Source organism: Benincasa hispida, chromosome 12, assembly GCF_009727055.1.
Source record: "Benincasa hispida cultivar B227 chromosome 12, ASM972705v1, whole genome shotgun sequence".
Classification (NCBI taxonomy): domain Eukaryota; kingdom Viridiplantae; phylum Streptophyta; class Magnoliopsida; order Cucurbitales; family Cucurbitaceae; genus Benincasa; species Benincasa hispida.
Genome location: NC_052360.1, coordinates 28,837,787 through 28,852,570, shown reverse-complemented (window position 1 = coordinate 28,852,570; position 14,784 = coordinate 28,837,787). Strand labels below are relative to the sequence as shown.

General features: G+C 32.3%; 1 protein-coding gene across 1 annotated transcript; it reads left to right on the top strand.

Annotated features, from left to right (window-relative positions):
- The first annotated feature begins 5,394 nt into the window (after positions 1 to 5,394).
- Positions 5,395 to 10,933, top strand: LOC120067969 (probable RNA-dependent RNA polymerase 1). Its single transcript, XM_039019627.1, has 5 exons — positions 5,395 to 5,481; positions 6,410 to 6,962; positions 7,492 to 9,323; positions 9,548 to 9,698; positions 9,843 to 10,933. The coding sequence occupies exons 2-5, from the start codon at positions 6,438 to 6,440 to the stop codon at positions 10,686 to 10,688; spliced, it is 3,354 nt and encodes a 1,117-aa protein (XP_038875555.1). The 5' UTR covers positions 5,395 to 5,481; positions 6,410 to 6,437; the 3' UTR covers positions 10,689 to 10,933.
- The last annotated feature ends 3,851 nt before the right edge of the window (positions 10,934 to 14,784 follow it).

Genomic DNA, 14,784 nt, shown 5'->3' with positions numbered 1-14,784 from the left:
TCCATCATGTTTAGTTATGCTCCTAGCTCCCTACTCGGATAAATCCTTAAAATAGTAAGCTTATTGAGTCGGTGAGTCAAACCATTCTCACCCCATACAACTCAAAAGATTGCCCTCATATACAACAATTTATAAAACACTCAGGATTGAGGTTGAGTTACCTATGGTCATCCTATGAAATGTTAATCTCTTCACCCAATTGTGTGATAAAGAGAGCTTAATCATTTCCTGTCCAGTCTTATACAAACTCTTTATATAGGATACCTCCACTCGCATGTCTTCACATGAACGATTAGGATCAAATCGGTTGTAACACTTTACAACTTTTGTAATAATTATAAAGTAGGCCATATCCATAGTGCTACTAGGATAATCTACCTATATGACACCCAATCTTATCCATATACTACCAACTATTTAGGTTATTACTTGAACATGATCCACCTGTATGTCTACCACATACTGTTCAAGTTTCATAAAATTACATTGAATCTTTCTTTAATGGACAATAACATATAAAATAATCAACTATTATTTCAAATGACATATTAATTATGATGCTTTAGGGCAGATATCCCAGCAAATATAATGCTTTGTGATAATGTTTCCGTGAAAAATATTAAAAAAAAAAAAACAAATTCACAACCTTTGACATTGATAATTATTATTTGTCATGAGTGTTTGATGCCAAATACACCTAGATGCCATAAAAATATGTTCATAAAAAAATAATTATTCTTCCTAAGTTTGTTATGAATGGATGCATTTGAGGCTCCAAGATTTCAAATCAGTAAATACTTATAACAAAAAATCATGAATCTTGACTAAATGGAGCAACACCATTCAATATTAATTGGGAAGAAAATAATTATGCATGAGTATGAACACATGATCTTCTTAACCAACCTGCATGGGTTTGAACACATGATCTCCTAAACCAACCTGCTCTTATACCATCTTAAATCACTCGATTGCCCCAAAAGCTTAAGTTAATGAGTAAAGGTAAATTTAATTATATCATCTAACAACGTTGAAGATAGGAAGTTAAGATGTGTATAGTGTACTATTTGATGACACAATGAATTGCGTTCGTGGAAGAACGAGATTGAAATGTGGAGACCATATTCAACTTTGGAGCTTCAGAAAAGAGGATGAAATTGAGGTTCTCATGGTGAAGCCAACTCATGAGATTGATAGAGAATTCAAATTTTTAGCAACTCACTATTTTTTAATTCTAAACTAACTTTTTTCAAAAAAAAAAAATGTTCTAGAGAAATTTTTACAGATAAGAAAATTTTAAACTATTTACAAAAATAGTAAAAAAAAAATTGATAGACACCGATAGACTTCTATCAACGTCTATCAATGATAGACTTGTTTTAGTTTCTATCACTGATAATATCAATGATAGACTTCTACCAGTTTCTATCACTGATAGAAACTGATAGACTTCTATCGGCGTTTATAATGATAGAGCTCTATTAGTTTCTATCAGTGAGTATCTATTTCTATTACTAATAGATACTGATAGACTTTTATCAGCATCTATCTGTGATAGATATTGATAACAATGTCCATCATAATTATAATTAAAATTTTCTATTTATGTAAATATTTTTTTATTTTTCTATTTTTGAAAATTCTCCAATATTTTAATTTGATTTATGTTTCTTAAAAGAAAATTGAGTGTTTACTAACATATTAATTAAGTACTAAATTAGAGCACTCGAACAAGAAGTTAGTAAAAATTTGGGTACTTCTAAAATTATTGGTAGAAGTAGTGTTTTCTTTGTTCGGTTGAGTATTAAGTCCACTTTTATTAATTTTTTTCAATTAGCTTAAGTATTTTTTTTAATTTTAATTGAAAAATCGACTTCATAATTATTTTAATTAAGCACTAATGATTAAAAATGAGTGTTGGCTACTTATAATTAAAAGGGTAAAATTAATAACTTTAAAAACCGAATAGATATTAAATAAATGAAAACTAAATTCATAATCTACTAGCAAAAATGTAGTATTTTAAAATTTTGGGATCAAATTTTTTAGAATAAATTTTGATCACTTTTTGTAAACATGATTGGCACAAGTATTTTCCATCTTTGCCCTCCCTTTTATGCTCTTTCCTTTCAGTTTCCAACTTTTTGATACCTTGGAAAGAGACCTCCTAAACTACCAAAATTCTATATATTAAAAAAAGAAGAAGAAACTACCAAAATTCATTCTACTTGTCTTCTTATTTGGAAACTTGTAGCCTAAGTTTTGTTCTTTACTTGGTCCACGCTCTTGCCATCTTAAATTACCAAATTATAACCTAAGAAACATATTTCTTTAATCACCAATTTCAAACTTTTAAATTTGGGTTACTTTTCCATGGTTAACTCTACCTTTGACTAGATTGCCCAAGAAAAAATGGTTTTTAATAATTCATTTTCATTTACACATTTTTTTAATATAAAAATTGCTTAAAATAAAAATACTTATGTATATTTGGTTACACTTTGTAAAAAATAAACATTTAAAAAGTTAAACAAAACACACCTTTAGCGTTCAATAATGATTCTTTAAGAAGAGACGTGCCTCCTAAAGTTTCAAATCCATAAAACTAACATGGATTGACCTAGTGATAATTTAAAAATGTATGTTAAAATCTTGATAAACTCATTACTTTAATAATATCATGTTTTGCAAAACATTAGGAGAAATTCAATTACGTTCATATGCAAATTAGTAAATTAAAATTAAAAAAAAAAAAAAAAAACTTAGATTCTAAGTGTAGATTTGATTAGTTTAAATTTATTTCATATGCAAGAAATGATAATTAAATAAAGTGAGTATAGCTCAATTGGATTATACCCATATATGTTAAGAATCAAGATGTTTGTAATATAAATCTTTTCATTTCTTATTGTACTAAAAAATATATATATAAATTTAGCTTTTAAATTTTAGGTATAATATCTATTTAGATCTACAATTTTAAAGAAATTAATTTACGTGAAATTAAATTACGTCCTAACATTTATACTATATGCTCATTAAATAAATTTATGTTGAATTTCAGTATCATGATGATCAGATAAATAGAGCTTTAAAATGATGGTTTAAGGGGATTTTCAAAAATATGAAAAAATATTTACGCAAATAATAAAATTTAATTATACTTGGAATAGACATTGTTATCAATGTCTATTATAGATAGATCTTGATAAAAGTCTATGAGTGTCTATCAGTGATAGATATTGATACAAATCTATCACTGTTAGACGCTAGTAGAAGTCTATCAGTTATCCATGTCTATTAATGACAGAAATGGATAGAAGTCTATCATTGATACTATCAGTAATGAAAACTGATACAAGTTTACCATTGATAGAAATTGACAGAAATCTATTAGTGTTTATTAATATTTTTTTGGGAAATTCTTATAAATAGAAAATTTTAAAAAATATTCACACTTTATAACAAAAAATTCCAAAAGTGGTTTGTACTCTAGAATTTTTTACTGGGAAGATTAAATATTTTTAGATATTTTTTTTATATTTAAAAATATCTCTATTTTTTTTTCTATTTCTATAAATAGGTTGACATTTTTTCTAAAAATTTCTGCTAAATATAAAATAACAAATAATATAATATAGACGCGTAAAGGGAAGAACATTCTGGAATTTTCAATTAAGAAAGAGAAGAAATAATGCGTAGTTTTGTCAAAAACAAATGTTGTAAGAAATATCTTTTTGTTATTTATTGCTGACTTGGATATTAACCGTTAGTAGGTAAATGCAACCGCAGGGAATCTTTCCTCGTCAAACTAGGAACTAAAGAGACCATGACGAAAAAGTTCCCAATCTTTGTCCACCTTTTTCAAATTTAGAACTTGACAGAAATTATAGTTTTTTTTTTCTTTCTTTCTTTTTCGAAAAAAAAAAAAAAATTAGATATAGATATAGTAGTATATAAATCTTTTTTTTTTTATAGCAAATTTGCACTTAATATTTTATAGATGTTGCATTACACTTCAAAGGTTAATTTGTGTTGAGAGTTTTTACCTCAAAATCTAATCACTATTGCAAACTTTTATCTCCTAATCAAGATTTATGTAAAAACAAATCTAACATGTATATAATGAATTATAGAAAGTATTTTTATATGCAAGTTTGTTTGGTTTTTATATATCAAATTACTATAAAGGACAAATCTAAAATACTATGAAATAATTATTTAAAATAATGATCATTAGAATTTATTGTTTGGGGTGGTTTCTGTCAAAATTAGTGGTGGTGGTAAAAAATTATTGCCGGAATTGGTCAATGGTGATGGTGGTTGGACGTGGTTGTCATTAGTGGTAGTGGCCAAAGTTGATCCACAGAGAATGGTATGATAGCCGTGCGAATATAGTGTAGAACTGTAAAAGTGAGGTAGATGTCAATTTTAAGATCATCTTAGTCATTTTAAGAATTATACAAATTAGGAGGAAATTAATCATTAAACACTCAAAAATTATTTTTCTTAAAATTATTTCAAGTATTTATCCTAAACTAATTTGTGTCGTAAACTCTTCTTCTTTTTTTTTTTTAAAGTTATTTTAAATGTTTGTCAAATAATTATTTTTTTTAAAAAATTAATAAATGCTTGATAAATTAAATCAAAGTATACCCTGAAGCTTATAAGAATTAAATTGTTATACTAATTTATTAAACTATGTTTAGAGGTATATGATCAAAATACATTATAAAAACGAAATTATATGCTTTGAAGTAAGAGAAATAAACTAATGATATCGACAAGGAACTATTCAAAGGGGTCCATACAATCAGAAAATAATTGGTCACCTAGTGTAATGATTTTAGGAGTGGGTTTTATGTAAGTTTCCAACAACATTCCTATGCGATGTGCTGAAAATATTAAACAAAATTAAGTACAACATTTTTCCATCTCAAACGTGTGGAGCCCTCTGTATCTCTCTACTTGGACCCATTTAGAAAAGAGAGAAAAAAACAAGTGAGGTTCCTTGAAAAATTAATGTTAAGCTAAATATGGAAGAACAATACCTATCGATTAATATATAATTAAATTAACCTGCCTTTTCCAAAAAAAAAAATTATAAATTCTTCTAATATAATGTTGATAAAATTTAAAGAAATATTTAGAATTGTTTAAAGGTTTAGTTAGTAGAAATTTAATTATGAATGTAAAGTATTTATAATGATGTACTAAAAAATGACTTAAAGTATGTAATAAGAAAAAGGGGAAAAAGATTAATATGTAATAAAAAAAAAAAGATTAGTGAGGAGGAAGGAAGGAATAAACTTGGTTTAAAAGCCGGTGACTTTGACTCTTTGAGGACTTCACTAAATACTATAGTCTCCTTTCTATTCTCTATAAATTGCATATTTTTGGCTTCATATTTTCCCCCACAGCATTCTTCAATATACTTTTCTCAGTGCTTTGTTTTGCTTTATAGTGCTTCCACTTCTACAGGTTCTCTCTCACTCTCTTACTATTTGAATTGTTGTGATATGTACCAAAAAAAAATGTTATGTTTCTAAACATTTTTAAAAAACACACATGTCAGTTGGTCAAAAACATCATGTTTTACTTGTTAAATATGTATTGATATCTCAACTCTCATCCTATTCAAAGCAATATATATTTAAATTTGAAGATTCGATTTTTTCAAATTCTGACGGCTTAAAATTATATTGCACATAAAATATTTAAATGAGATCAATGATAGTTACTTATTTTTTCATTGGAATATCAATATATACATAACTCCCTCTCCATTATTTGAACGTCCTATCACTTATAGCAAGTGTTGACAACATTTCTCAATATATGTATTTTAGTTATTTATGAATAAGAGTTGTATTTATCTTCATGCATCTTCTTTATCATTAAATTGTAAATTTTTTTAGATATTCTTTAAAAGAAATAAAAAAATTGTCACTATCACGTCTACAATATACTTAAAGTATTCATTGTTAGTTCAAATAAGAACAAATTAAATAATAGGATGGAGATTTGTATAAGAAAAACATAATGTTTTGTACTTTTACTATGAAATCCTCCTCTGCTTTTTTCTTTACTAGTATACAAATTAGTATTATTACAAATTTTATAGTTGCCTACAAAGAATCTTTTTGAATAAATTTGATGGTGTGATTTTAAAGTTTTCACTTAATTGTCAAATTATAATTTTGTGTACGTAGTAAATTCGTTATGAATTTTTTCTATTGTAAAGTTATAGTGGACGACAAAGATTTGTCAATTTTTAATTATTTTTAAATGGATAGATCAAATGTCAATTATATCCCCGAATTGCACTAGTGAATATGAGCTCTCGAAATAATTTTGATGAACGTTACGTAAAACTTCATGCACGTTTCATATTTCATAAACTCTTCAGTTGAGAACACATCGGTACAACAAACAACATGGGAAAGACGATCGAAATTTACGGATTCCGGCCAGAGGTGACCGTTGACGAGGTGAAGGAATTTCTCGAGAATCACACCGGAGATGGAACGGTATTGACGGTGAGGATTTCGAAGCCCAAAGACGAAAAAACCCGATTCACATTCGTGACGGTTCGGTTCAAGAGCGAACTGGCGGCGGAGTACATAGTGGAGAAGGCAACAGCGGCGGAGAAGAAGCTGTGGTTCGGAAGTTCGTATCTGAAGGCTAGAGAAGTGGAGAGGGCGTCGCCGGCGAGAGGTGGCGGAGAAATGGAGAGAATGGAAGACGTGAAGGGGCACTTGGGAAGTCTAATATCGAAGGATAAAATGAGGGTAATTTGGGAAGGAGAAAATTGGAATGTGGAATTTGGAATTGGAGTTAGAAAATTAAGCTTTTATTTGAGTTATGAAGTTGAGTATAAAATGGAGCTTGCTTTTGAGAATATTTTGGGAGTTGAGTTTCGTTGCCCTCTCAATCAACCTTCCAAGTTTTTTCTCATTCAGGTTTGTTCTTCATTTTTGTTTTCATATGTTAAATTGTGATTCATTTTACAACCAAATCATGATTTTAAACTGCTGTTATATTTAGGTTTAAATACTTTTATAATATTCATTTTGATTCTTATAATTTTAATTTGAGTTCATTTTCATCTTTAATTTATTTGAAATTTGATTTTTTATTTAAAAAGTAACAATTTTGGTCCTATGAAAATGAAAATTAAAAGACTAAAATTGTCACTTTATAAAAGTAAAATGACTAAAACGAAACATTTTAAAAATATAATAATCAAAATGAACTAAAGTTTAAATATATAAATCAAAATAAAGGTATACATTGAAAATATTGAAACCAAAATGAATTAAACCCAAAAATACAAGAAAGGCTTACATTAACTTGTATAGTTTAAGATAAGTCACAGTAAAAAAAATATATATTTAATTTATAAAATATACTTATTGAATTATACTTCATTATAATCTGAGAGATATTTTAGGTCTATTATATGATATTAAATTTTGTTAAAATCGGCAGTTGCAGGGTGCTCCACGGATATTCAAGAAAAGTCGATCGTCATCTTCCTCTCGATTAAATTCCAACGAATTCTGTTTCCGTTGGATTAGGGATGTCGATTTCACTCCATCTTCATGCATTGGACAATCCTTTGCTCTATGCTTGGAACTTTCTCCTGGACATCACCTTCCCCCTTTCTTCCAAAATTTGGTTGGCTACAAAGAAACCTATGCTCCATTCATTCTCCAGACAGGTTCTTCTTTCTCTTCCATTTCAAATCTGGTTCCTATCATTACTCCACCTCGAGGCTTTGATATCTCTTATAAAACTTTGTTCAAAATCAATGCCCTAGTTCAACATGGCTATCTACCTGGACCAACGCTAGATGACGAATTCTTCCGACTAGTCGATTCAAGCAGATTTCGTCCTGACTATGTCGAACATGCCCTAGAAAAAATGTTTAATTTGAAGGAATGTTGTTATGAACCACAAAAGTGGCTCAAACACCATTACCTATCATTTTATACTTCTAATCAGCTTCCATGGAAACCTAATATTTCTTTGGATGATGGTCTGGTCTATGTGCACAGGGTTCAAATTACACCATCTAAAGTGTACTTCCGTGGTCCGGAAGCCAATCTTTCTAATAGAGTAGTTCGTCGCTTTATTGATGATATAGATAATTTTCTTCGTGTGTCTTTTGTTGATGAGGATTTGGATAAACTTCATTCAATTGATCTAGCTCCGCGTTCATCATCTGCTGGAAATAGTGAAAGGACTAGAGTTTATGATAGAATACTATCTGTCTTAAGAAATGGTATAGTCATTGGTGATAAAAAGTTTGAGTTTCTAGCTTTCTCGGCTAGTCAACTAAGGGAAAATTCTTTTTGGATGTTTGCTTCGAGGGAGGGGCTCAGTGCTGCAGATATCAGAGAATGGATGGGTGACTTTCGTGAGATAAGGAATGTGGCAAAATATGCTGCTCGACTTGGTCAATCTTTTGGCTCGTCTAGAAAAACTTTGTGTGTTGAAGAACACGAATTTGAAGTTATTCCTGATGTAGAAGTTGAAAGGAAGAAAACTAAGTATTGTTTCTCTGATGGGATTGGAAAAATATCTAAAACATTGGCTGAGAAGGTTGCTGAAAAATGTGGCTTGATCAGTCATACACCATCTGCCTTCCAGATTCGATATGCTGGATACAAAGGCGTTGTTGCTATTGACCCAACATTGAAAAAGAAATTGTCATTACGGAAGAGTATGTTAAAGTATATGTCGCTTGATACACAACTTGACGTTTTGTTATGGAGCAAATATCAACCCTGTTTTCTTAACCGTCAGGTGATAAACCTTCTGTCAACTCTTGGAATTAAGGACCGTGTTTTTGTGAAGAAACAAAAGGAGGCTATAGATCAACTAGATTCTATTTTAGAAGATCCATCAAAGGCCTTAGAAGTGTTGGAGTTAATGTCCCCGGGAGAAATGACTGGTATTCTGAAGGAATTGCTTTTGTTTTACAAGCCAAATGAAGAACCTTTTCTAAATATGATGCTACGAACATTTCGAGCGGACAAATTTTTAGATTTGAGAACAAAATCGAGGATCTTTGTTCCCAAGGGAAGAACAATGATGGGTTGCCTGGATGAAACTCGAACACTAGAATATGGGCAAGTGTTTGTCCATTGCTCTATCCCTGGAAGATCAAATGAAAGTAATTTTGTAATTAAGGGTAAAGTGGTTGTTGCTAAAAATCCATGTTTACATCCGGGGGATGTGCGTGTGCTCGATGCCGTTGACGTGAAAGCTTTGCATCATATGGTGGATTGTGTTGTTTTTCCACAGAAAGGAAAAAGGTAAGCAAGCTTATTATGTATGAATTGCTTATGTATTGAGCATCTATCACATATATATTTGTTATAAATTCATCCACTTTTCAGTTATTGTAAGTTTGCATGTAGTCATTTCCTTAAGATTTATGGTAAGATTACTCACATATATTCATTAGCCTATTTTTTATATCAATCTCTTTTATATAAGTTTTTGTTGTCCTTAACTAATATTTCTTATGTTACGTTAGACCTCACCCAAATGAATGTTCCGGGAGTGATTTGGATGGTGACTTGTACTTTGTTTGTTGGGATCCGGAGCTGACTTGTATTAAACCAGTTAAACCTATGAGTTACGAGCCTGCACCAACTATGCAGTTGGATCATGATGTCACAATCGAGGTGTGGTTTTAGGAAGTATTTATTTCTATTGCAATATGTACATCTTTCTTATTCATTTTGCATAAGTAAGATGTATACCAGATTTAAAAGCTTACAACCAATTCTACAATCAAATTTGAATTATATACGGTTGTTTTGAAACAGGAAGTGCAAGAATATTTGGCCAATTACATGGTGAATGATGGTCTTGGAGCCATTGCAAATGCTCATACTGTCTTTGCAGATAAGAACCCTAAGAAGGCAATGAGTACTGAGTGTATTAAACTTGCAAAACTGTTCTCCATTGCTGTTGACTTTCCAAAGACTGGTGTGCCAGCAAACTTGCCACGCAATCTTCGTGTCCACGAGTATCCAGATTTCATGGACAAGCCCAATAAGCCGACTTATGCATCAAATGGTGTTCTTGGGAAGCTTTTTCAAGGAGTGAAAGATGTTTCTTCTGATGTCAACACCCTCGAAATCTTCACTAGGGAAGTTGCTATCAACTGCTACGATCCAGACATGGAAGTAGATGGTTTTGACAAGTATTTGAGTGAAGCTTTTGATTACAAGACTAGGTATGACTTCAAATTGGGGAACCTTATGGATTATTATGGTATCAAAACAGAACCTGAATTAGTCAGTGGAAACATCTTAAGAATGGCAAAGTCTTTTGATAAAAGGAATGACTTGGAACAAATTACCTTTGCCATGAAGTCACTAAGAAAAGAGGCCAGGGCTTGGTTCAATGAGAAGGGAAGTAAGTCTACATATGACAACAGCAAAGGCGAAGAGGAAGAATATGCAAAAGCATCTGCGTGGTACCATGTCACGTATCACCCAGATTATTGGGGTCGTTATAATGAAGGTATGCAGAGAGATCATTTTTTGAGTTTTCCATGGTGTGTTGCTGACAAGCTTATTCAAATTAAAAGAGAGAAGACGTTATTGATGAGTTCTTCACCAATGTCGTCACTGATACACAAATTTGGCAGTTTGAGTTTATACTAACTTTTGGAGGCCAAGTTATATTTTGCATTCTGATCTTCTCTATATTTTTTTCTCGTGAAATATAATATCTTTAGGTAAACATCTAGGTTTAAATTTTCTTGGTCTTGTAATTTTATGAAGTTTTTAATAGGTTTTATATGCTCAAAGTGATTGTGATGAGATGATCAGAATGTTCAACATCTGGGTCCTTGAGTTCTAAGGATGATGGTGAGGAAGTTTTAATTTTATGTTCCTAATTAAAGAAATGTATTTTAGAGTTTTTTGTTTGAACTTTTATGCTTCATCAAATGATAACACTGAATTCAACAACCTTTTTCTAGAAGCAAGTTTGAGCTCTGGAAATATGGCTTATTTGTATCTTACATTTATATTTAGTATAATGGTTTTTGCTTTTTATCACTTAAAGAAAATTCATTCTGTGGTCTTTGAGACAAGTTGTTGTACTCTTAATTTTGGTTGTTATTGAACTGGACAATTTAGGGTTTTTATTCGGTTGAGATCATATTCTCTTAGTCCTAGAATACACAAATACGATACAATATAATACAATATAAGAATAGTTAAAAAAAAAAAAAAAACAAACAATTTTATCAAGTAGAGATATAGAAATAACATTCAACTTCAAAAGAATGAGTATATGTTAAAAATTCACAATTTAAGAAATTTATTAAAGTCGTATCATTTGAATCTCTCTAGGGTGGACATTAAGATTTTGTTTGGATTTATTTTCTTACCAAACTTCACTTCAATCCAACATAATTCACTTCAAACCAACAAAATATCAGTGTTATACTTTTGAGAACCTTATTGATTGATACGTATTCGTTCAAAGCATGCACCTCTGCCATTTTATCCTATTAATTATTTTTTTCTTTCTTCCTTTCAGAAGAGTAAAACATCAAATAATTACAAAGACAACGAGGTCAAATTTTCCTCAACCAAAAGATAAAGTCAATTAAGAGAATTATCTCACCAACAATTAGATTGATAACCATAAGTTGGCAATGAGTTAAGTCATTAGCAACCATATTCTCATATCATTGGATGTAACGAAATTGAATCTCCTGTTGTGCACGCCATCAATTTCACCAAAGTTCAACTCGTTTTCCTCCCCATCAACATGCCGCTATCAGGCAGTCTAACTCCACCACCAAAGGCAATTGCACAATTGAACCGATGGCTCGTATACAACCCAATCACACAAACCTTAGAAAAATAGAACATCAAAAGTTCCTTGCATAGACCTCCCGCCAGCTGCACTAAGCACACCCCTATGATTTCGAAGTGTCCAACCAATACTACCACTTGCACTCAACAACATCTGTTGGTGAAAATTCAAGTTTTTTAAAAGAAAAAAGAAAAAAAAAAACCTTTAGTTGAGAATCCCACATTGCTTATTTTCTTAAAGAGTAGTCTCCTCCTTATACTCCCACCTTGGGCTATGGGTTTGGGCCCTAAGATGTACTCATATTTTAGAGGGAGTGAGGAGATAGAAAAATATGGGTACGGTGGACATCCCACATGTGCGCCATTGCCGTCCATCCGGTTGGGCAAGGCGTGTGTGTGTGATTATCTTTTTTATTGAAACAAATTATTATTATATTATTTTAAAATAAATAAAAGAAAAGGTCTCAGTCTTCTGCTCGCGTCGACGATCCAGTCTTTCGTCAGTGTCTTACGCACACGTTCTATGGGTCTGTGTGCCTCTTTTCTCGTCAGTTTCGCACAACAGTTGGCCTTCGAGGCCTATACAAGGTGCGAGCCCTTTCACCAGTCTTCACATCTCATTTTCACATCTTCACAGATTTTCTCTCTCAACCTCTTCTTCCTTTCTATTTTCTAGTCTCGTTTTCTGAGCATTTTAATCTTGAAGGGTGTTTTTTTCTGGTCGAGTCTAGTGCAACTCCGATCGAGACAATTTTGTAAATTCTGGGTTGTTTTATTCTGGGACAACGTGACACTTCTGTAGAACTGCTTGCACACTTGGGCAGAACTATGAAACGTCTTAAAGAGAGCAAGATTTGTGACTTAGCCTGTAACAAGTTCTTATTTTATAGGTTCTGTTTTTCTGACGATTGTCATTCGTGACTGTTTGCTGTTGTCAAATCTTGACTGTTGAAGGGTAGCCGATTGCAACAATTTTAAGACGCTTATCTACCGATTTTGTCATGGCCTTTTCAAATTAGAATGACATTATGATCTCCAACCTCAACCGTTTGTTCTGATTCGAAGGAACGAACTTTAAACGATAGAAGCATAAGATGTTTTTCCTTACAATCAAGAAGGTTGCCAATGTTTGTACCATCGAGAAGCCAACAATCCCAAAGAAGATCCGACTGAACAACAAATAAAAGAAGTTGTTGATTGGGAAGAAATTTTTTTTTTTTATGTAAAAATTTCATATTAAATGGTTTCACTGATGATCTATATGATTACTATAGCACAATGAAGACAACAAAAGAAGTTTGGGACGCCCTACAGAAGAAGTATGATACCGATGAGGCTAGGTCGAAAAAGTATGCTGTCAGCCATTACCTTAAGTTTCAGATGACGGATGATAAATCTGTGGAGGCATAGTCCCATGAGTTATAGAAGATAGCCCATAAAATAATAAGTGAAGGTATGCCCCTAAATGAGCAGTTCCAAGTTGTCGCTATTATTGATAAGTTGCTTCCTTTTTGGAAGGATTTCAAAAACACCTTGAGGCGTAAGCCCAGGAGTTTTCCTTGGAGAGTCTTATAATTTGACTGAGGATTGAGGAGTAAACCTAGAAGCAGGACCAGAGGGAAGAGATGAACATTGATCCAGGGAAATCCGCTTCTACCGTGATAAAGCCTGACCAAAAGTTTAAAGGAACTAAAAGGAAAGGTCAGAACTGTGGTTCCAGTAACCCGAATAATTAGAAGAAGCAGAAACCTCCCTCAGGAGAAATGGTATAGTTCCTTTGCTTTCAATATAATAAACTTGGACACATGGTTAGGAACTATAGGCACAGGCGTCGTCCTACTAGTTAGAATAACCTGGCAGAAGAACCGTTAGTTTTCATGATCACAAAAGTAAATGTAATCATTCTGAGGGGTGATGGATAGACATTGACGCTACAAGACATGTCTGTCACAACCTTAGTCTCTTTAAAACTTATACTGAAACTAAGGATAAGAACATTCTATTGAGGGATCACTACTCAATGAAAGTTGTTGAAACTGGCAAGGTGGAGCTGAAGTTTACATCCAAGAAAACTCTCACCTTAAAAGATGTCCTGCACATTCTAGAGATAAGAAAGAACTTGGTCTTAGGTTATCTCCTTAACAAGACTGGGTGTACCTAAACAGTAGGGTGATAACGGGCAGAAATGCACATTATTACAGTGCTAAGTTCTTAAACAATGCTGGCTTGTGTTGATAAAATATGTTAGATTGCGTCCAAAAAGCATTTAAGTTTATAACATTGCGGTCGCGTGCGTTCATCGCATAGGAAAATTTAATTTTTGTATTTTTATGCAGAATATGTGTTGACGCAAGGCGAAGAGAGTGATCACAAGAGATCAACGGACGAGGGTAGCATTATCGCAAAGCTTTGTGGTGATTTATGTTCTCAAACATCAACTCAAGAAGGATTGCCGCATAGAGTCGGCCCAACTTGGTGGGCGCATCTAGGTGAAAGGCATAATTAATCATGATGGGACAGAAAACTGATGATGGTTGAATCCGAGCAGCTAACGTTAACAAGTACAGTCAGCTTTTCGGTGACAAATATTCGACAAATCAGTCGGAAAATTAAAGTCATCCCATCTGTGCAATCATAAGAGAGAAGCCGCTCTTCACCCCAGAGCTCTATAAATACCAAAGGCATCCTTCACAAAAGGGGTTAACAAGTTCACCTGTTCACTGATTTAGGAGCTTTAGCCGTGTTCATAGTTTTCTTTTATTTTTAAAGCGAAGCAAAGGGAAGAGTAGAGACGCTGGAATATCGCTCAGGGCAACTCGAGAGAGAACCCGGAGGCATAAAAGTAGAGAGCGGGCTGACTTTCGCGAGAGTGAGATTATCTTTTGAACACTAGTAAAAAAAACAGTGTAAAAGCCTGGGAAGTAAGAGA